Raw genomic sequence first — 24,432 nt, forward strand, 5'->3', positions numbered from 1 at the left:
GGAGGGAGGATTGGCTGGTTCGGCTGCTTATGGGTTATGATATATTCTTGTGCACACACAACCTTGCAAATACATCAGTTTGATTAATGTCACCAACTTCTGCTGCTTTTTCTTATACTGCCACAAGGAAAACTTGAGACACTATCGAATTTCTTTTGTTACCTCACCTATCTTGTCTCTCTAGTATCCTGGGACCAACACAGCTACAAAAACACTGCATCCGCAAAAAATTTTGTTAATTAACAGTTTAGGTTGCTTTGAGTTAATGACATGCCATTCCACACAGCACTTGAAAAGAAACCCAAACTTTAAGAAATATGGAACTCTAAAACGCCAACATCAAGTTCAACACATCACTTGTTATTATATGCTCAAAGGCTAGAAACTTTCATCTGCTCAATATCCACATCACCCGAATCTCACTGGTGACCACCAACAGTAAAATGTTTCAGAATTAACTGAGCAGTGGTTGAGCGAACTCTGTCTTTCCTTGTGGCCATATATACTCCACAGAAAGAGATTCTGAAAATATCTAATTGGGCAGAGAGGCACGTGTGACAGATCTCAATTAGCATTTCCCTAAAGTAAGATGAGCACAGCCTATTCCTTCTGGAGAATGTCCACTTGGAAAAATGAGAAGACAGTTATATTTGTTATGGGGGACTTGGCTAGTGTGACACCCTTTTGAAAAGTAAGTCGAATGAAAGCTGCAATGCACTGCAGTGTTCAAACTGCCAATCTGTCTGCCCACCAGGATTGGAAACAAGAGAGAAATCAAACAAGTTTCAATCTCTCCGCTCAAAAACAAGCGCTACCTTGAGGAGGTGGAGTTCTAGATTCAATTCTGCCATTAACACCTTAACGCTATCAGGATGTTCCCCTCAGCCCCAGATCCCAACCGTGGTTTGCTAATGCATGTGTATGATCTCCTGCCTCTCTCAGTTTTGACTAACCAATTTCCTCAGTGACCTCTTGCTTTGAGCAATCAGCACTTGGCAAGCTGCCTCCTGATCAAGCTGACATTTATCTGTCACCACCTCTGTTTGAATATAGTAACCAGAGTGCTCTTGAACTAATATTAGTGAGAACACCATGCCCACAGCCAAGCCGGGAGCAATTCACGCAGCTGGATTTCAAGTGAACTCAGGGAAAATCTGCAGCCCTTTCACATGCAACTGGCTCGAAGGGACCCAGAGCTGCACACAAGACTCTCGGGCTTGTGGGTCACCTAGGACTGTTGTATGTGCCTATATCATCAGACCTTCTAAAGAGGAGGAACACCAAGCAAAGCAGGCATGGAAAGCTCTGTCCTCCTTCCTAGAGCAATTTCCTTTCTGATACAGAAGAGAAACTGCACATGAACATCATTTCTTGGGTCCCAGTAGCTTCTTGATGACCCTTGTCACGAGTGGGGCCCTGTTGTGCTAATCACAACACGGCAGAGAGTGGGGGATGGGAGATGAGTGTAAGCCCTGTTCTGCAGCATGTGCATACAGGCGAGGTTTCCATGCCCCACTCAGAAGTGGGGCTAGAACGGAGAGCGATTAGGCTGGGACAGAGAGACAGGCTTGGCCTCAGTAAACACTACACAGTGCCATTCATGTATCTATTTAAACATTCCGCATCTGAAGGACCAGCACCCAGCCCTGAGACAGCCAACCAGAGAAGCAGAGAGAGACTCTGACAGGTTTAACTCCCTGGGGACTACAAGGAGACACAGTTATGCAGGGTCTCCCTAACTGAGAGGCAAACCGGGGGATCATTAACTTCCTTGTGATACTTCCTGTGTGTGTGCACACACACTTAATGTCATGCTATCCCAAACACTTCTGAATTAAAACTGGCAAGGCCATCTCCTCTCCCGCCCCCCTCTTCCCAGGGGCTATTCATCTGGCAGATACCACCATACACTTGACCTAAAAGTACCTGTCTGGGTAAGGCTGCAGTCAGTGGTGCTAAGGATGCTCAGCAGCTTGCAAGGGGTGCTCAGCATGATACAGGACTGGGCCCTCAATCCTCCCCACACCCAACCTCTCCTTTTATATAGTGTAGAGGGAGTTCTCCTGGGAAGCCCCAACACAGTGCCCAACAATGAGCTGTTTTCACCTACACCTCAGGAATCAGAGTCACTGGCATTTGCTGGAGACAGAGCAGGGTGTGTTGGGTAGAGGGGAGGGGAGGGGACAGCAACCATGAATAATGATGACTGAATTTTCACTGCTCCCAGAAGTACAACAGGCAGTTGAGAGAGACGGAAACTGGATTCTTACAACTTCACAGAATTATTGCTAACAGGTCATTCTGATTTAGAACGAGCCGTCCTGGAACATGCTCTTCTGACATCTCTCCTGCTTCACTCCCCCTCCCCCGCATGCTATCCTATTATAACTGTGCTGGGGAGGGGGACCCACAATGAGAACATCTGCACACAGCATCCCGATGTTCACCAGTCACTGAGGCGCTGAATGCATAGTTCCAGGAACATGGTGGAGGAAAACATTAGTGTCACGGATTCACAACTGCAGTGTCAGGCACCAATCAAGGTTTGGGTTAAGTCCCTCCCACCATTCTGCCTTCGGCTGAGGTAGAAGCAGGGAAAGCAGGCTAAGGGTTAAGGCTCCCAGAACACAGACATGTTTTTTGTGCGTGCGTGTGTGTCTTATTATTCACCCTACCCGGTTGCTTCCTCCTTTGGTGCACACCATCGACACATTCTGGCCAGCAGAACACTTCCTCCTTATGGTTTAAGCATAGGATGGTGCGCTGGTCTCCCAAAACCTCTCCGAAGTTGGCTGCCCTCCAAATCCCCATGTTGTGAGACAAGACTTACCAGTTCCACTTGGGGACCCAGTCCTTCCAGGATCCTGTGGGCTGCTTCTGCTTTTTTCTGCAAAGAAGAAGGGGGAGGGGATAGGAAGAGAAGTTATTTCTCTTGCTGATCACAATTTCAGTCTCATGCTTCATTTTTCTCCCTGCTTTTTTAAAACCTTTTGTTTTGTTTTTTAAAAACTGCTGCTAAACTCAGCCATCACCACGTCCCCCCGGCCCCAAGGTGCCAGGGGAAAGAACAGATTAAAAGCAGCAAAGCTTCCAGATCCGCAACACAACACTGCAGGCAAAGGGCACCACTGGCTAAGTTTAACGCGCACAGTCCTTAGAAGAGCTGCAGAAAAACAATCCAGACGCCAGAACCTACTCCATGCTGCCTTAACAGTCCCCTCGTCCTCAGTGCTTATTCATTTAGGAGCCCTTCGGCCGCTCTCGGCAGCAACTGAATTCTCTTTCACTTTTCAGGCGGTTGGATTCTGTAGAATTACCTCAGCACTAGCACAGCACGAAGGGGCGGCAGGGGGAGCAGACAGAGATAGAGAGAGATGCCCTTTCTAGGATTCATCCTCTCACGAACATGTGATCACCACATCTGAGCTGCCCTTAGCTCCTTCCCTTGCTGGTTTCCCCTCTCCCCTCCCCAGCACAAGCCACATCCCCCTCCCCAGCCAAACTACCTGGCACTTACTAGGAAAGCAGGAACATGTGTCATCATGTGCTCAGTGGTTACTAATTAAACAGGCCTGAAAAAAGCCAGGGGTTCACTGAGCGGGGGAAGCTAAATAAAAGATGAGACGTTCAGTCAAACGCTCTCTTCCTAGCAAAGCCAGGCTTCTCCATGATAATTACTAACCGCCCCGTAAGGCTGGATCACTTTACGCTGCTGAAGTGACCCAGCGCTGATCACATAAAGCAAAACACCGGGCAGTATAAGGGGCTTGGGAGATGGATTTTTACACACACTTATTAAATAAAACAGAGAATTTTAAGCATTCAGGAGGGTTAGAAGGTAGTGGGCGGTGGGAATTCCATTGCTGCCTAGAAGGGTTTAGCGTGGGGAGCATAGGCAGCGTGCAGCTCCCGCTGGGTTTTAAAACACACTGGAGTTGGGGGGAGGGGGGAATCCTTCTTGAAGCATGTTCACGGCTTCATCCCAATAAGCACTAGCGATAGGCTAGAGCCACAAGCTTGGGATTTGGATTTCAAACACTCCCGAGGCTGGGCAGCCCGAGGGCTGGGTTTCCGTTAAGTGCACTATAAAAAGACAGGGCCTATTTGCCAAATTTGGATCAGGATTTCAACTTTTGGGGTATTAAGATCGAGGAGGCTGATACCGGCCCCTCTCTGACAGCAAAGCACATGCCCCTCTCAAGCTGATACCTGTGCACAGCTGGATGCACTTACAATGTTTTGTGCCACATGCCGTGCTGACAGTTCACCTCGACTCTCACCCACCAAATGCAAGGGCTTTATTATGTTTCCTAAGATTTACAACTTTCTATTCCCTACATCATCCCAGGGCAGAGCCTCAAAAGTGCAAATGCAGATTGTAGGTGTGCAAATACCAGGGCCACACACACCCACACAGAAGAGCTGATTTGCATGTAAGCACTTCTGCAAGTTTGGTCCCAGGATCAAAAAAGAAGCACGCATCTGCAGTCATCCACAAACCAGCCCCAGGGAGTTCACCTGACCAAAGAAAATTTTCCCAGCAAACCAGGATGAGTTTCAAACTATTCCATGCGCTGCAGGATGTGTGCGTGCAAAGGGGCGGATTCTCCTCTTACACTGTTGTGATTTGGAACTAACTCGGCTGACATCACCCCAATATAACTGAATCATGCAGCAAAGGAACATTCCTCACCAGGCACAGTAATACCACCACCATCATGCAGCTCGTACTCAGCATGTTTCATCAGTAAAGCTCAGAGCACTTTACAATGGAGGTCAGTATCAGTATCCCCATTTTACAGGTGGGGAAACTGAGGCATGGAGCGGTGAAATGATTTGGGCAAGGTCAGCCGCCGCAGAGCCAGGAATAGAACCCAGGTCTCACCAGCCTCAGTCCAGTGCTCTATTCGCTAGACCACACTGCCTCCCTCGTAGCTGTGAGGCTATGGAAATCTGTTCTCTCCTGGCATCCCCATGGCACAGAGACTGGCCATGCCCCACTCCAGGCGATGCCCAAGTTCTGAACATGCGTCGTCTCCATGCCCAGTGATGTAGTCTCCAACCCAAAGATGCCAAGCTGCTGCCCACCCAAGGGGTCTGTGGGCAAGAGAGCTCTTCTACAGACAGCCCAAGGGCAGCCAGGGTGACAGCCCCACAGCTGTGGCCTGCTGAACGACACAGTCAAAGCATATTCCTGACCCACCCCTTCCTGCTCCAGGGGATGATGAAGGGAAAAATACCCCCAGAGCAGCTGAGGCAGGGATATGCTCCACCACACTAATGCCCAAGCAATGCAGAGGAGCAGCAGACAGCTGGCTGGGTGCAGAGGAGAGACTTGGCTCCTGTCTCAACCCCCTTCCCTGTCTCAAATTTCCAGATGCAACAGGGGTCTGCTTCTGACCTCACTCACCCCAGCATAAGGTCAGGAGCAACTCACTGAAATCTGTGGTTACACCAGCAGGAATGGGGGAGATGAGAGCAGAGTCAGCCCTGGTATTTCCACCCTCTCTCTGAGTGGCCAGCGCCCCCATCCCCAATAGTCACAGGCTCCCCGATACTCAAAGGCTAGTCTGGCGCAGTGTGGGGCCATCACACGGGTCTGCATTTACTGAACCCAGTAAACCAGCTGCAAGCTGCAGCCTGGCTCACGTCTCTAGTGCAACTCGAGTACAGCAAATAAAACAACAGGAGTGACGAGGCCTAAGAGGCCTAACTGAAAGCACATCCCGGTGCTAGTAAACTATGCAGCCAGTATAGATGGGGTTGGGAGAGGGACTCCTGTCAAATGAAGAAAACATGTAGAGATTTTAAAGGTGCTTTGGTGTGGTGTCATTCCCCCTCCCCCTCCAATTGTCCCTTGCCTACTGAGTGGCGGCTGTGAACTGAGTTGGTGCAGCAGGCCTGTTCTTAGTGGAACTGAGTCCACATCACAGAAACCTTCAGCGCACCCATCACCCTGGCTGGCAACTCTCCATGTGGTCAGGGATCAGACAGGCCACAGACAGACAGTCAGAGAATCCAAAAAATGGGAGAGAATGAACTTTCCTGACATCCCCAGATGTGGCCCATCCAGCTCTGGGCTGAGCCAGTGGGTGGATTCAGTGTGAGGAGATTGCATTGCCGCCTGCCTGGGCTGTATTTGTTCCAGAGATGAATCAGAAACACCAGTCACTGGAAAGGACAGTCTTTTCCCCTAACGATAACGCTCACCTAGCATTTTCTCTGTGTGTTTCTAACAAGGTTCCTCGTCACTCTCCTCATTAACAAAGGATTGTCTCCCCTCGCTGGTCCCCCAGTGAAGACAGTTCACGGGGATAGCATGTGAAGGCATAAGCGGAGGATTGTGACTTCACTGACGGATCCAGCAGGTGGAGAGAGGAAGGAGAGAGTTTGTTTGCAAACACAAATAAATGCAGTTCCAGCAAAGGGAAACATGCTGCAAAAAAATACACAGCTCTTTGGGTCGCCTCTTTCTTGCGTATTTAGCCCAGTAGAAAACTCTACCTACAATAGGCAGGATGCGGAGGAATCGATGAACTCAAAATTAAGAGGCTAACAGATAATGTTGGGATGGGGCTCGACAAGGCCAATTCTTAATGCCCAGACAGACTTTCTTCTCAAAGGTGAGCCACGCCCAGCTAGATTTTTGCAATTTGCTCCTTCTTAGGTATCCCCTGAAGATGATCCAGTAGCTGCTGCATTTGCAGCTCACACTTGTCTGCCTGATGACTGGCACAGAGATGCCTAGGAATCAGCGGTGCCTATAATCTGCACACAGCACTAGCTGGCAGAGAGCCATTGGACACACTTCGAGGTCCCCTTACCACGATATCAAGCCTTTTAGTCTAAGGCCATGGTAGATGCAGGCCCACATTTCACTCTAGGTCCCACCAAGACAACTAAGATCAGCGAGGCTGTGATTGTCAGGCAGGGGGCAAGACTTTCTCACTGGCAGGGCCATGTCTGGGCAGCTAAATCCCTGAGATGCCCATCTAATTTCCCCCGTTTTTCCAAGTCTCTTCTGTTTAGGTCATTTGATACATGACCATTTCATATAGAGGAAGGAGGTGCTTCAAAGTCTGTCGCAGAGGTGGGGGTGAGGCTGTGATAGCGCTTTATAAGTGACGACCAACAATCTGTCCCACCACAGATTTGCAAAATAGACCTCGCCAGCATTCAGAACTAGGTTTATGTCGCAGACATGGAAGCCACCCAGTGGTCAGTTGTATTATCTCCACTTGCTTTCTGTTCTCACCAAGGCAGGTTATATTCCAATCAGCCCCAGACCACTTCAGCTACCAGTGATGCAATTCAATTAACTACAAATGGAAAATGAGCAGTGAAGAGATGCAGCTTAATTGTCTTGCATTTCACCCATCAAAATCTCTATGAAAGTGCCTTGGTGCTGGGAGATTCTGCCAGTCCCTAGATATCTGTGAAGTTGCCAGAATGTATCTTGTGACATAGATTTGGGAATGCAATACCTCTCTCTCCAGTATGGCCTGTGTTATACTAAATCATCAGAATGGTCCGTTCTGGCCTTGGAATGTATAAATTTGATGAAAAGACAAAGCAAAAATTTGCCTTAAATGGGACTTAGATTACAGCATGTTGTTTGAGCAAAAAAAAAAAATATATATATATTATTTATTCCTGTGCACGAAGCTTCTTTAACCTCCTCTTGTTGGGCTCGGCTATTTGAGGCAGATATGAACTCTCACCCTTAGGCTTCAAAAGTATAAGTTCTACCCTAAAAGCTAAAGAATCAGCTTCACTAGCAGCTCAGTCCGGTAGCTGAGAAACCTCACAAGCCAAACGATCAGGCTGAAGAACACACTATGGAGAAGGCTGCCCTCTCTAAATGTCTTTTCCTCTAACCACGTACAGCTGCTCTGCTCCCGAGCTAATGGAAGTGGGATGCTAGCTGGAAGCGCTCCCACTCTACGAGAGACTGCTGTGACGACAGAACAGGACTTAGGATCCCCACTAACACTGCGGTTCGCACACTCTTTCCGCAGCATGCACCACATCTGGAGAGAGATCATCCAGCTTGCCCGCGCACCTTACAACACCCTTGTGGCACCCACAGGCCACTGCTTACATGGGAAAGCAGCTTGATGCAGTAATATGGTATTTTTAGCTGCTTTCATTGCCATTTCACAACTGGAAACGAGGCATCAGCCCCATGGGGCCAACAGAAAGTGATCTACAGACCACAGCCAGGGAACGTCTCCATGAACACAAATGCTGCTGTTTGGAAAGCACTATCGATGGAATGTAACATATCGCCTGCGTGATAAGAAAAACATTTATCCCTACTCATAAAAAAGGACAACTGCCAAAAAGGGACTTTTCCATGCAAGATGCCTTCCGTTCGGAAACAATGGCTTGTACTGTAGACTTCCTGCTAGATTCACACCATTCTGTAGCCAGCACTGTTCACATAACGCTATCACAGCTCCATAGATTGCAGTTGTATAGATCCCTACCTGTGAAATTAAATGTAGCATCTCATTATAAACTTGCTTCACCAGTGCGGTAGCAGAACAATATCATCCAAAAATACATCAAGCTATGGTTAAACGCAACAACTTTAATTCTGCTCCTTACACACTGACATTGGAACAGACAGTCATTACATGATTTTACATCTGCATACACTTTAGATACACATGTATCTGAAGTTCCAAAAACTAAACCATTACACTAATGTCTGAGAAAGTCTAGGCGATGACATAATTAAAGAGACTGTCATGTAATGTTTCAACCTTAAAGGATTCAATCTTAAAACCAGTTCACCCCAACTGACAACTTAATATTGCATTTAATATCCGGTCTTCTTTCGTTTTTTAAAAAAGAGGAGAGGAAATGGAAGTTAAACAAGCCTCAGTTCTGTAACTAATACAAACCAGTCAACAAAAGCCAACTGGAGTCAATCAATGCCATTAGTGAGCTGCACACTCTGAGGCTGGGCACTCATCTGACAAAGGTCACTACGTGTTAGTTCCACATGCTAAGTACTGCATGTGTTTCCATGGCTGTGCATTCATCTTCACTAATTTGTATGAGTTAAGCCTGTCCCTGGACTTGTCAATATTAAACATTTAGAAGTTTAACCCCAATGAGCCTAAAATTTTCAGGTCTTTGGGAGATCTATAAAACACTAGGATCTTGGAGAATATTGATGCAGCAGTATTAAAAACATATGAACGTTTAAAAACAGTGGGTGAGATTATCAATAGGAGCAGAGTTAGGCCAAATCTGAGTGCTTTGAAAAATCCCAAATAGCATGCTGTGCAACGCAGGCATGTAGCGAGCTGTGCATAAGCGTGCACTAATTTCTCCTTAGGCATCCACCTATTGGCTTACCGACATGGACTCCGGCGCATGCCTGGTACAAAACGTCATGTTGATTAACCACAGGTGCGATTAATTGTGGGCACAAGATCATGCCCACAAAACTGGAGGCAGTCTTTCATTGCGAAGGCCCATTATCACAGATCCTCGTGCCCAAATGCAAGATGTCCTGGCACAATCAGACGCCGCCTGTATCGGCTGATGTTGCTGAAGGCCTGGGCGTATGATGAGATTAACTCAGAATCAAGCTGAATGTGTTTGGCTGCCACACTTGTCATATTTAGACAACTTAATGAGACGACCGGAAGCAAAACACTGCAGGAGAACGTAGTTGGGAATCGAAAAGAGTGACATCGTTCCTCTTGCGTTAACTGATTAACATGCACATCTCCAGAATGTAACAGCACTGAGGAAAGTATTCTGGGCACAGCACCTCGCCGCACAGACATGAAGCAATGCTTCTATCACGAAAGCTCCCTGATTAACACTTGACACACAGTGTAATTGCTGATGCTCCTTGCTGCATTTATCAGATTGTAACACAACTGTAACAAGCTATTTAAAAGACCACACAGGCAGAGGCAAGAGCTGGGTGGCAGAGATGTTAATGACATATTAGCTAGCCCAAGTTTCCCCACAGTCCTAATATAAGACTTCTGCTGAAAGACGAACAGTATCAGGAGCACACACTCCCATTCTGCAGGCTCAGGGACAAAGAGCCTGGTCCAGGAAGGCAGGCAAAGGGGCAGTGTACAAAGGAGGCTTAGAGTTCCTCCACATTAGCGGGGTCTTTGCAGCAAAATGGTGCCAGTTCCACTGCTCCTGTGCCCTTCTATGGGCACCTAACAGGGATCAGGATCTCCACTTAGGGCTCAATGCTACTTCCCCATGAAGTCAATGGCATTTTTTCCCTATTGATTTCATCAGCAGCATACTGAGCCCATAATGATCAATCCTACAGTGCGTCCATCCTCACACTCAAGTCAGCAAGCCCAGAGTTCTGAATATGTGTTATTTAAACAAAGAAAAACTCCACTGCTCTGTCACCAAGACATTAACAAGCAAATCTAGGCATTGTTCTTAGTGTGATGAATGAAAATCACACTGGCTTTATATTCTCTCCACTGTTCCTCAGCAAGCAGTTAATGGCCCACTTACAGATTCAGTACAGATTCCTGACACACCATCCATCAGTGGCTCAGCACCTGAACGGAATCATTTGCAACACAGAAGCTAGCACCTCGGGGGCAGAATTTTGCTCCCTTTTACACCACAGCCATTCTACTAGATTGGACTGACTCCGGTTTTAGGAGCAGTGTAAACTTGCTAGGGCTGTGGAGAAGCCTCCTGTGGGATGCTTTTAGGAAAGTACACATTGAGAGGTGCGATTGGACATAGTAAATGGCAAACCATTAGCTCTTCACATGGGGATTTAGGGGTCTCCAGATACAGGGATGAGCAAATGATTTATGGGTTTTACTGTAGCACTGGGAGGCCCAAACTGAGACCAGGGCTCATAAGGAGGGACAATCCCTGCCCCAAAGTGTTTACAGTCTAGGTAGACAAGGGGTCGGAAGATAAACAAAGGCACAGAGCAGGGGAGTGACCCACCCAAGGCCATCCAGTGGCAGAGTTGGAAATAGACTCCAGCTCTCCTGACTGCCAGTCTAATGCCTTACCCACATTCGGGGATCCCTCCTGACCCTTTCAGTTATGACACTGGTAATTCTGGCCCACGTGACAGGCCAATCAGTCCCTACGTAGCATAGAACCCATTTGTCAACAGAGCCAAGAGGCTGCACATCTACCGGCCCTGCCCACCTCCACTCCCTGGGACCCCGGTGCACACATGCCTCCTGCAGGGCAGGGCTATACAGTGCATGGTGATCATGGCCTGCCCTCCGTTGCGCAGCTGAACCAGCACGACGACTGCGCAGAATTTATTGCCAGCTGCTTCCCAGAATATACCAGAAAGAGGCCTAATTCTGCCATGTCACAGTCACTGGGGGGGGTGGGCGTGGTTATGTCCCATTTGGGGTGGGACAGACGTGTCATGTCACAGCTTTAACGGGGTGTCACAAACAGAGAGCTAAAAACCCACTGAGTTATGCCCAGCGCAGAGAGTAGTTTCCTTTTCACCTCCCAGTGCTGGGAACTGGCATTGCCAAAGGCGTTAGTGCTCGTCAGCCCGAGAACCTCCTGGTATGCTTCACCGTGCTTCATGGTTTGCTTCGCATCTCCCCGCTGTGTCCTGTTCCACACGCCATCATGTCTCAGGCTGCTGCTGGGGCTGGACATACCACAAATAACCTGGGGTGGATTAACACAGACTGGCACCAAGATCCATTCACATTTCCAGCTACGTCCCAGAAGATGGGCCTCCTCTGAAACTCTGCCCCTAGCTTCCCCACTCTGCCTTCCCAGACTTCACATCCCGGATGGACTCCTTGATTTCCCTCTCTATAGACTAGACTGTCCTTCACCCTGGGGGCCCGAAGAACAGGGACACAGCACAAAAAAAATCCTCCTTAGACCCATCTAAGGTGCTGGTCGCAGTCACAGTCCTTGCTCTGGCTGCATCAGCACCAGCATCAACACCAGCACCTATTTGGCATCTTCCACAGGGGAAGGATGATCGATCCCCTCCCCCGAGTCCCACTGGCCTGTACATTCTCTCTGAGCACAAATATGGCTTCTGGAGGCTTGATGCCCGATACCTTCAAGGGCTCCTACATCACCATTGTCCCCTGCTGGACACTGAGCTGGCGAGCCCCAATTTAACCTTTTGTTTCTCACCGATTCTCCGCTGGATGGGGCACCCCTGCCAATATCAGGATTATGTCCCTTAAGCCCGCTCCTGAAAACAATGGTGACATCGTACACAAGAAACTCCGTGAGGGCCATGACAATCTCCATGCAGGTCTAGAAATATTCATGGCAAAAGTTTTCAATGGGACCCTCAATCTGGGAACACAAACCTGGTTTTCTCTTTGCTGAAACTTGGCATGGGGGAGGGGGGTGTCTATTAGAGCAATTTACAGGCAACGTGAGCTTCTTGTAGGGATCACAATCCAGCACAGCATCCTCTGACTCCCAAACCTCCCAGTGTAGCAGAGGGGTTAGTGAAGTTGGGTTTTGTGGGGGTGGGTGGGTGGAGATTGGGAAAAAACCAGAAGCCAAAGATGAGGAAACACAAAGTTATTTTGAGAAACCAGATTCTGGAATTAGAAGGGGGTATCTGTCTGGAAGTTTTCCAACCGTTGTTCCATATACACTCACAGCCGCCAGTGCTGAACCATGCTCTCAGGGTTATTTATAACATTTCACAGACAGCAAATGCAGCACTCAAAGCCTGGCCATGCCTAAGAATGTAAGCATTCTCATTCAGGATCAGGCATGTCCTGCACTGAGACAAGCAAATCTCTTAAAAAGGAAGGAGAATACCCAGAGCAGTGCTGGAAATGTTCACTGCATAACTACGTTCTGGCCTGGCCATTTAGATCATGAATTCGCCACCACAAGCTGGGTAGCAAGACATGTATGTTAAAGCAGCAGGACAGATTCTGATCTCAGTTACAATGGTGCAAATAAGAAGTAACTCCACTGAAGGCCATGCAGTCAGATTGGTGTAAACCTCAGATCAGAATCAAACTCCTATATCCTGCAAAAGACAGAAATAATCACAGTTTAATTACTTCAAATGTAAAAGTCTCTCTTGCACGTGCGGTCTTTTGCATTAAGATTAAAAGATAGCTTGGACGGGACTGCCGCTTATCAATACTGGCCCCCATCTGGAAGGTTTTAATTTCTAGACATCAAGAGAGCCTTTTATTTTCTCCCAACTCCAGGTGCATTTCATCTAGAGTCAGACCACCATGGCATTTTGGCACATCTCACAAGCTAAGCAGGGTTTGGCATGACCCAAACTTGAATTGGAAACCTCCCAGGAAAACCTTGGGATATGCCAACTCAGCAGGTGGCAATCTTCTCTCTAGCTCAGGGGCTTGTCTACACTTCAAACACTGCAGTGTTTCAGTGTAGATGCTACCTATGCTGACAGGAAAGGCTCTCCCATCGGGGTAGGTAATCCACCTCCCCAAGAAGCACGAGCTAGAAGAATTTGTTCATCAACCTAGCACCACCTACGTGAGGACTTAGGTCAGCTTAACTACATCACTCAGGGGTGTGGATTTTTCATACCACTGAGTGACATAACTGGGTCAATTTGACCAGGCCTCAGTATTGGTCCGATATCCTCAAAAGTCAAATCCAGGATCTGCTAGTCAGAGCCTTCTGTCTGATCTCAGCTGCCAGAGTGGAGTTAGAGGAGAGCCATAACTCCCTTCCATGAATCAAGAAATCCTTATAGCACTGATACAACAAGGGGGTTATTCTTCCTGTTGCCTCAGTGATGCGAGCAATCTCGTGAAACAAAGGGACATGCAATGCGTGAAATTCACGCGGCCATGAATTGGTCCCACAGTTGAACAGCAGAGAATAAAACTTTTCAAGAGCATGTACACCATTCCCTATGGGAACTCCCTGAACTAGGCATCGCGGGCACCATGAATTCTGCACTGCTATTCTAGCGGCAAAAGCACAATTGGAAAGTTTGAAAGAATGTTACTGGAATTCTACCTAACAGGTCGTATCTGCAATGGGCTGTGCTGCAGACAACCAACTCTGTTTGCAAATGACTCATCAAGCATAAGAAAACTGGGGAAATGGGTCATATTGGAGACGTGTGTTAATAATCCTCCCAACATTTCCTGTGCAGAGCGTGACTGACCGACTCATTTCTGTTCCTCGCTCATCTCCAAGTACTCGCCTTTTGCTAGTCATTTTAAGTGGGTTTCTGCAGCTGAGTGTGTCATACTCCATCACACCAAGTGACAGAGGTGCAGACTGCAAAGTTATCTCCCATTCAGAAGGCACTTTAAAGTGAAAACTAAAAGGCTAAGGAGGCCTTTGAAAGTGATGATAAAGTCTAGTCATCCGCACAATTATAGGAAAGCATCTATTTGTCAGAAGCACTGCATAGCATGGCTCACGCGCCTCTCCTCAGAGCTTCTGGGTGTTACCGCACTTACTTCTAGCCCCTCTGAAAGCCTAGGATACAGCATCACTTGGTCGGGATGACTCTCCGCGGACAGAGAAAATCCCACACTTACATGGAATTTCTGATCCCTGAGGAAGATAATAAACAGACAGAGGGCAAAAGTCTATTTTGCTTTAAATCTCTGATGGAAAACAAAAGGTTCCAAGTTGCTGGGTTTAAACAGAGACTGGGAATGGTTGGGTCATTACACTAATTGAATCTATTTCCCTTTATTAAATTCTCCTCACACCTTCTGTGGGTCATCTCAATTATCACTTCAAAGATTTTTTTCTCCTGCGGATGATAGCTCATTTCAAATGATTGGACTCTTCCAGTTGGTACTTCCACCTTTTCATGTTCTCTGTATGATAAATATCTCCTGTCTGTGTGTTCCATTCTATGCATCCGATGAAGTGGGCTGTAGCCCACGAAAGCTCATGCTGAAATAAATGTGTTAGTCTCTAAGGTGCCACAAGTACTCCTGTTCTTTTTGCGGATACAGACTAACACGGCTGCTACTCTGAAACCTGAACTTCGGCTGTTTGCAACACATCTGTAATACTAAAACGATGCTTACCTCATATTTTTAAACATCAAAGATTTTTTTTTCCTGTTTAAACTATTCCATTGTAACACTTGAAAGGCAAACCTGGCCTCATTGTCTAGCACATCAGAACCTGAGAGTGAAACTGACCAGAAATAAAAGTGAAACCGATCAGCCTTTTTTTGTTTAGTTGTCCAAATAAGCAGAGCTTAAAAAATAAAATAAATACATCAATAAATGATGTAAAGAAAATTAGATATTTAAAATTCTTTCAGCTTTAATGTTCAAAAGTAGGGCTGTCAAGTGATTTAAAAAAATAATTGTGATTAATCGCACTGTTAAACAATAAAAGGATCTTTATTATATAGAGATATACCTATCTCTTAGAAGGTCATTGAGTCTAGTCCCCTGCCTTCACAGCAGGACCAAGTACTGTCCCTGACAGATTTTTTTGTTTTTTTTGCCCCAGATCCCTAAATGGCCCCCTCAAGGATTGAACTCACAACCCTGGGTTTAGGAGGCCAATGCTCAAACCACTGAGATTCACATGCCCCTTTGTGCTCCAACCACCCTTCCAGAGGACATGCGTCCATGCTGAGGACAGGTTCTGCTTGATAACAATCCAAAGCAGTGCGGTCCGACACATGTTCATTTTCATCATCTGAGTCAGATGCCTCCAGCAGAAGGTTGATTTTCTTTTTTGGTGGTTCGAGTTCTGTAGTTCCCGTATTGGAGTGTTGCTCTTTAAAGACTTATGAAAGCATGCTCCGCACCTCGTCCCTCTCAGATTTTGGAAGGCACTTCAGATTCTTAAACCTTGGGTGGAGCACTGTAGCTATATCTAGAAATTCACATCGGTGTCTTCTTTGTGTTTTGTCAAATCTGCAGCAAAAGTGTTCTTAAAATGAACAACATGTGCTGGGTCATCATCTGAGACTGGTATAACATGAAATATGTTCCAGAATGCAGGCAAAACAGAGAAGGAGACATACGATTCTCCCCAAGAAGTTCAGTCACGAATTTAATCAACGCATTTTTTTTTTAAACGAATGACATCAGCATGGAAGATGTCCATGCTTCGGCCACCGTTCCAGAAAAGGGACATATGAATATTTAGCATATCTGACAAGCAAATACCTTGGAATGCTACAAAAGTGCCATGCAAATGCCTGTTCTCACTTTCAGGTGACATTGTAAGTAAGAAGAGGGCAGCATAACCTCCTGTAAATGTAAACAAACTTACCTGTCTTAGCAATTAGCTGAAGAAGAAGTAGGACTGAGTGGACTTGCAGGCTCTGAAGTTTTACATGGTTTTGTTTTTGAGTGCAGTTATGTAACACAAAAAAAAAAAATCTACATTTGCAAGTTGCACTTTCATGACAAAGAGATTGCAGTACAGTACTTGTATGAGGTGAATTGAAAAATACTATTTCTTTTGTTTATCATTTTTACAGTGCAGATATTGTAATAAAAATAATGTACACTTTAATTTCAATTACAACACAGAATACAATGTATTTGAAAATGTAGAAAAATATCCAAAATATTTGTTATTCTATTGTTTAACAGAGTGATTAAAACTGCAATTAAACATGATTAATTTTTTTAACATGATTAATTTTTTGAGTTAATCGCATGAGTTAACTGCGATTAATCGACAGCCCTATTCAAAAGGTGATCTACTGATACAGATGTTTTTAACACAGGGTTGGCACATTGACACTGTAGCCCTGATTTATAGTGGCCAGTATAAATCAGGAATAAGTCCACTGGTGTAAAACCACTATGGGATCAAAATCATACCCCAGGCCTTTAAAGGGCAAATGCATTAATCCAGGTGCAACAGAGAAACTAAAGAGATAACAAGAGGCTAGATTCTACTTGGGAACATTAAAAGCTTTTGTGTATTTATTCATTTATTTATGGAAGAACCAGCAATGCTGAACATGCTTTATGAGGGCAAATGGATAGACAGGGAAATACATTCCATACAGACATAAGAGCAGTAGGATTTTTTTTTTTTAAGTATAAAAAAATCCTTTGAATTCCAATTTTCCACCGCACTGTTGTATCTATAAATACATAGCAGTGCCCTTCTGAAGGAACAAGCACTGAGACAGAAAACAAATTAAAATTTAATCTTATTGATTTCCACAGACACAATCCCAAGAGCCAAACAGACATTGTTGCCAGCTTCCGCTGGCTGCACTGCATCCAGCTCCGTTTTTCAAAAGTCTGACAGCAAAGCCTGAAAGGGCAAGTGGTGCCACAATCCATCAGCACCCATACCTGCGATGGAGAATGACGGGATTTACATCCAAACCTGAGTGACACGGTGGTTAATCATGGCCCCACAGCAGCCGCGCTGAACATAAAAAGCGGCAGTGAGCATCTAGACATTAACTCTTCCTCTCCGAAAGGGAGAGAAGTGATGAGCTCAACACTTGAAAGGAAAGCAGATGTACCCATGTTTCAAAGGACGGCTCCGACACTCAGATAAGAGACTGACTGTCTCAGAGGAGAGAGATAAAAATCGACAAGTCTCTGGGCTGAATCTCAGTTACAGCCCTGTGACGCCAGGAAAGCCAGGGGTTGAGCCTCACAGCGCCCGAGCTAAGTGGAGAAAGGTGCCTGGCGTTAACTAGAGCCCCAGTTCAATCAGCAGCTTTTCTGCCCCAGATATGAATCAACAATGGGGGTAAAATAGCCGAGCCCCAAGAGAGGGAAGAAATAGCTGACAGAGATGCAGGTATATGGCTGCCCAGAGATGTGCTGTAAATGTAGCTCCCTCCTTACACACACCAGCAGCTCTACAGAGGATTTCAAGAAGAAAGAGGGAGGGAAACAGGGGAGGGGAACGCGGGGCGGGAAGGAGCAGTAACGGGGGAGGGGAACATGGAGGTGGGAAGGGGGCAGTAATGGGGAAGGAGAACGTGGAGGTGAGCATTACAGAGAGGGGCTGGGACCTAGAACAATGGGGCCCTGACCTGGTTGGTGTCTTGGGGCTACTGAGATGTAAGTTCTAGCCCTCCCGTTGCAGCAAAGTCCTTCCGAAGGTAGATGCTTTCCAGAGCCTTCAGACCGCCTGGAGCAGCAGTTCTCAGCAAGGTTTGAGCTGCCCTACTCATCTCTAGGGAGGGTCATTTAAAATGTCCACACAGCCAGTCACTGCTTCACCCAGCATAAAGCTGGTGTTCCAGTAAGGTCTGGCATGGCTTGGCCTGCTCCACCAAGGTGACCAAACTGCATCCAAAACCAATGTATAGATATTAGCCAGGCTTGGGAACTATTTTGAAACTTCTCTCTCTCTCTCCAGTGCAGATATGGCCTTTTAAGGAGTAGAGGATTCACAGCTTCAAAGAACTTTAGGCCAGATGGGACCATCAAGCCACATAGCACAGGCCAGGGAATTTCCCCCAGCAATTTCTGCGTGAAGCTCATATCTTGCAATTGAACTAGAACATATTTTTTTCGAAAGGTATGCGATCTTGATTGAAGGGAGGTGCCATGGAGACTGAGCTATCCAAATCCTAAGCCTCTCCTGTCAGTAACAGGCAGTCTGAAAGCTGCCAAGCTGAACAATATGCCATAGACTGGAATATGGAACAGGACAGAGACCCACCACACTTATTTCACATGATATGTCACCACCACCCTGGGCTACATTCCAGTTAGAGGTTTCCCTCTCCCATGAGCAGTCTCTCTGAGCCAGTGATTTCCCTCATGAACAGAGACTTGCTTGAAATCGTGTAAATATACACTTGGGCACGCACTGACAACGGGCTGCAAGTGACTGTGTGCGTGTACAGTCATGGGGAATTCAGAGAGCAGAGTTAACAGCCACAAACGGTGCATTCCCCTGCAGAGGCAGCATGGGAGGGATTGATGACTGGAGCCAGAAAGCGTCCTCCAGGGCACTCTGACAAATGAGAGATGAACAAAACCAAAAGTGTGATGAGTTCTATTCAAAAAGTAATCAGGGAAAAAAAACCCACACAGCACTGAACAGGAGACCTGGAGATTTTGCTTAAAATCAGAGTTACCCAGGGCCAGAAATGTCAAGCCAAATTGCCAGCAATGTCAGAAAAAAAGCATATAAGCAGGGGGGAGGGGGGGTGGAATCTCCACTGAACAGCCTTGTGGAATAAAACAGCCTTGTGGAATAAAAACGTTATTAACAATATACCCAGTGCATGTGCCCTGGTTTTGGGGATTTAATGTGAAAATGACAGGGGAGGCTGCCTTGAGACAATAATGCAGCCCAGGAGGACTAATTACAAACTCTAAGGAGATTCCTACAACCTCAGAGGCGTCGGATCAAGCTGTATTCATCGTTCTCTCCCACAGGGGAGACTGAAGATCACTTGCACAGTTAATTCAAGTGTTCACCCATTTTCCTCTTACATAATTACCAGCTGTGCGCCAACCTCTGGCAGCAATTTACAATGGCTAGAGAAGCAGATTCTATTGGTTAACTGAAGACTGCTCTCCTGGTGGTGTGCCCAAGGAGCTGGGAATGCTACTGTGTGAAATGAACATACCTTGGGTGGCTGCGATTGCCATGGCCCTGTGTGCTTAGCACAATCCCACAGAACATCAAGCAGCAAATGTCAATCAAGAGAAGGGTTCCAAGGAGAGTTTGTAAATACACCCAGAGTAACATTTTCCAAAGGTACTTGTATGTGACTCAGGCTCCCACATGCCTCTGTCACTTTTGAAAATGGGACTTGGGTAACTCTGAAAATGTCACCCTTGGTGCATTCGTGCTTTGGTCCTCAGGTAGCTGCAAAAATGCTGGGTCACATCTCAAACGTGCTTCTATTTAGAGCCTTATCTAGATGGCGGGTTTCTGCAGAGCAAACCAGGGTGTGAATCCACAGCCCCTCAGCCTGCTGTATAGTAACATTCACTACACGGTGCTGAAAGCCCTGGAGCACAGTAAGCCGTGAAGACGTTCCTGTGCAGCAAGCTGGGATGTTTTCTGCACAGGAAACCAAGGTGTGAATCTACAAGCCCTAAAACTGCACCTGGCTACGGGACATCCCTATGTGTGGGCACAAGGCCCACATCTGTATGCACAGTTTGGGTGGTCACAGCACAGCTATGCCATGTCATGGGCTTGTACGCAAAAGGAGGCAAGTGCAAAATCTGCAGGCACAATTTCCAGCACCCAATGAGGATGGAATGACAAAGCATCTCGGATCAATACACACAGGTGGAGATTTTCAAAGGCACAAATGGCCGCGAGATGAATGTCAATGGTGACCGTACGCTCCACTGCCACTTATGCCTTTGAAAATCTCACCCAAAAAGCAAATGCAGCCAGTTCTCTCAGAACAAAGCCCTGTGCTTTTCTACCTTCTTCTTTAACCCCATCTGCACAGCCATACGTTTCCGGAATACGATTAACTTGCCCAGCACATTGCATATAGTAAGAAAGGGACCTCAGGTCAAATTTGCCAAAGCTCATAAATCTCCCTTATGCAGAGAGACCTTTCAAATCACACTTGTAAAGCAGGTCACAGGGAGGAAGAGATGCACAATAGTGTTAAAGGAGAGCCTGGATTCTGAGGAAAGCTTTGACACAGACAATCTGGCCAACATTCTATGCCCCCACACACAATGGGGTTCTTCTGTGCCACTTAGCCAATGCGCTGGTAGGAAGAAATACAACTCCCCGCTGAACCACAAGGCTAAAATTAGAATCCACTCACCCTTGAACCACCACAGCTATAGCCAAAAAGAAAGTAGGTCACACAATAGCTGGCTAACTTGATTTCCTAGAATCTCTAGCCGTGTGTTCTCCTCTCTTGTCTGGCACAACCTGTAAGTAGGGGGGACCCACACACTTGGGGAAGCAGACACTCCAGTTGGGGGTGGAGCACTAATCCCTTGCTTTGGCATTTAAACAAGTGCCTAGTTTTCCTCCTCCTGAACTCAAACGGATGATCCAGAGACGCATCATCACCCCAAATGCAGATTCAAGCTTTCCCTCCCAACCTGGAACAGCCTGTCTCGGCTGCCTGGATCACCCTTGGGCCTGGATATCCTTCTACTTTCTATGCCTTAAAAGACAACATTTCACTCCACCCCTCGTTAATCAAAATACAGTTGCTTAGCTCCCCAGCAACCTTGCTTTCTGCAGCAATTGACTGGTAGCCTTTCTACATCTCAGCTGGGAGATGTGATTGGGCTACATGCATCAACAGGGATTTCCTTCCTAACCAACCTAATGGCATTTGTGTTCAGGGCTGTGTTTGAAACTCAGCTTCATGGGGTTACGGTTGACTCTGTAAGCCCACCGCTACAAAGTATGTGATGGAAACACCTTTCACCGCCAGAAACCAACCACTCACGCTCCACTAACACAGCTCTACGCAGACCCTAATAATCAGTGGCCAATAAGAGATCTCAACACTCTGTGGACCAGTGTGTAAATCCTTTCATTATCAAGAATTAGTGTAACAAATTAAACACACAGTCTAGACTTCTATCTACTTCATTCAGATTCTGAGACTGTATCCACCACCGCAGTATCCAAATGCCTCCAGCTCTTACAAATGTGACAACGTTCCTTCTCTGCCTTGATGGGTCCTGTGCGTTCCTACACTCCCCTCAGATGTTCATGGCAGCTCTCAGTTTGGCCGCTTTTGCTAGAGTCTCAAACCTGCTGTTCACTCAGCTCATCTTATCACTGGCCAGCATGGGGGAAACAGAGGACAATCTCCACAGTCTCTGTTGTCCTTTTTAATCCAGGTGTCCTGATTAGCCTGCCTGCCATAATTTATTCTAATAAATTCTGAATTGGCTCCAGGTGTCTTAATTAGCCTGCCTGTCTTAATTGGTTCTAGCTGGTTCCTGACTGCTCTGTGGCAGCCCCTGCTCTGGTCACTCAGGGATTAGAAAACTATTCATCCAGTGGCCAGTATATTTGTCTTCTACCAGACTCCTGCACCCAACTGGTCTGGGTCTGTCACACAAAGTTGTTTTGCTCTTCACCGAGTTACCTTCAGTTTGTAAACCTCTCCCTGGTACTGAGCCCCCAGGGGAGTTAAATGCACACTCGAGAAAGGCAGCAGGCAACATGAAAGAGAAAGACAGCACTGGGAAGTGGGGGAAGAGGCTGAAGCTCCTGGTAGCTCACTGAAGGAGGATCTGGGCGATCCCTATTCAGAGCAGCTGCAGCGGAAGAAGGAAGCTGAAAAAACACAACCCAAACCCTTGTCCTGTGTGTTACCAGAGCGCCAATTGCAAGACTGATTTGATTCATATGTATGTGCACGTAGAATCCCACACGTTCTGTTCCCTCCTCTAGAGGCTGCACCACTGCACTCCCCAGCAGCTGACAAGTGATCTCAGTTCACATCGCTAAGCTGGCAGCCTGCCGGACCTTCTATTTTTTAAAAACAAAAAAAAGGTTGATTGTTTATTTACATTTTTTACCCAGGAATAAATGGGATCCCTCAAAAGAGAAGAACATCCTAGCATCACGTGGATATTACCAGAGCTACATGTGGAAGAAGTGTGTTATTCAGAAATCTGGAGTCGGACTTGACCTCTGTTTGATCCACATCTGTTTTGAACAAGCACATGCTATTGGGAAGGTTCACAGCAAAACCAACGCCAGGTTTTGGGCAGGAATGAATATTAGCAGTATTGGGGCATGAACTGCAGAACACGGACAAAGTGAAACCACAAACCAGGAACTGAAGCCAAGCCATCACGCTCAGCTGCTTCCAGTTCTTTGTTACCATTTGCTCTCAAGGACACATTTAAACTCACATTGTTCTTCACATTCTTTTCAGCACCATTCACTGGACAGTTCAGTGACCCCAGCAGCCCCAAGCAAGCTGGACGGGCAGTATTGTCACTCAGTGCGGTTTGAATCATGGGGTCATGGCACTTTCAACAGATGACACTGTTCCATGGACAGTCCAGCTCTGCCTGCCCCTCCTGCTGCAAAAATCCAAGCACTGCATTTATACCTTCCACTGTGCACCCGGCAAGTACACTGAAAGAGTGATCCCTAGCATTGGAACAACCTTCCTGAGCTTATCTCCAGTGTCTTCTCAGATCATCTGTATAATGTTTCAGTTATCCAACTGACGAGACTGGGAAACAAAGACAATGAACCAATCCACCCTGCCCCACGGTTCTAACCAACCCAACGTGCTCAAAACCCCACCCAACGTGCTCCATCTTCCCCAACCTTTGTGAGAAAAGCTTACTCCCCTCAGTGACTACATGATCCTGTGGTCCTCCTCTTTATCTTCCCACTCCCTGGTGTTCTTGTCTTAACCTAAAGCCCAAGCAATTCGGGTGGGGGTTTTGGCCAAGATTCTCTGAAGTGACTAGTTATGTTGAGTGCACAGCTGGAGAGAACTTAAAGAGGGTCAAGAGTTTTCAGGAAGCGCTTACGCACCTGCCCCCTGAAATCCAGGTTCCTTTGGGTCATCTCAAGGAAGGAACACACATTTTTTTAAATCTTGGCCTCTCTCTTTATGCAGTTCCACACAGCATCATGCATATCTAGGTGTTTATGAGTTATAAAGAATGTCACCCTTGCCAAAGTAATTGCTTTATCTCTGAGTAGTGCCCAGGGCATGTAATCTTTAAAGGTCAGGCACCTGGAGTTCTGCAGCTCACAGTGAATTCAAGAGACTCACAATTCAAAACAATTAGCAGCTAGTCACTTTCTTTTTATGCAGAATCATCCATTAAACCCAACACCTAGAATGAATGTGCTTGATTATCTACAAAAGGGCCCAATTTTCTAATGTCAATGCAAAGCACCGAGCCAGATTCATTTCTCCTTCAACCCCAGTTGCAGGCAGTGGCTATGTTTAATGAATTAGCAGTCCAGGAGAGTTACACACTGTCAGCAATTCCAACACATCCTTTTATTAAAGTTTGCTGCTGTGTTAAAATGCCACAGATTCAGCGCTGATTTGTGTCAATCTCCCTTCCATTCGCCTTGCCCCATTTAAAGTGTTCAACACAGATCACGTGGTCCTTTAAATCCCCTCTCCGCCCTTAGGCTCTTTAAGTCTGTTTTGCATAATCACGCTCACAGTTAGCACTGGATTCCCCAAGCGCAAGGGGTTGGGAACTTGGCACAGCTAAAGCCACAGGCCCTGCCCTGCACTGCGGTTCTTCAGACAGCAAATAAAGGGCAAACTTGTTCCACTAATGCAAGGTTTTTCTCAATGTTTCCAGGCTGATGACCCCTTATTCAAAGTCAAAAACGTCCACAATACCCTCACATTTACCGCAGAAGAGTAAAAACACGCAAAGAGTTACAACAACAATAAGCCGAGACAACGTATCTGTGTTTGAGAGGCTGAAAGAGAGAGTCCTTGACCTTGAAGGGTAAGGGTGTGTGCGAAGTGGGGGGAAAGCGGTTTTCTTTGCTTGATTGTGTTTAAATGTTAAA

General features: G+C 46.6%; 1 protein-coding gene across 17 annotated transcripts in view; it reads right to left on the reverse strand.

Moving 5' to 3' along the window:
• Window positions 1-24,432, reverse strand: part of NCOR2 (nuclear receptor corepressor 2) — a 428,298-nt gene that overhangs the window by 189,780 nt on the left and 214,086 nt on the right. For 15 of the 17 annotated variants that reach the window (XM_075060010.1, XM_075060008.1, XM_075060007.1 and 12 more), the window contains one exon: window positions 2,831-2,887. In XM_075060010.1, coding sequence (XP_074916111.1) covers window positions 2,831-2,887 — 57 coding nt within the window. Of the gene's footprint in view, window positions 1-2,830; window positions 2,888-3,196; window positions 3,280-24,432 lie in introns of those variants that run through there. The other 2 variants (XM_075060013.1, XM_075060012.1) reach the window with 2 other exon arrangements.

The sequence above is a fragment of the Chelonoidis abingdonii genome, chromosome 22 (assembly GCF_003597395.2).
Source record: "Chelonoidis abingdonii isolate Lonesome George chromosome 22, CheloAbing_2.0, whole genome shotgun sequence".
NCBI lineage: Eukaryota > Metazoa > Chordata > Testudines > Testudinidae > Chelonoidis > Chelonoidis abingdonii.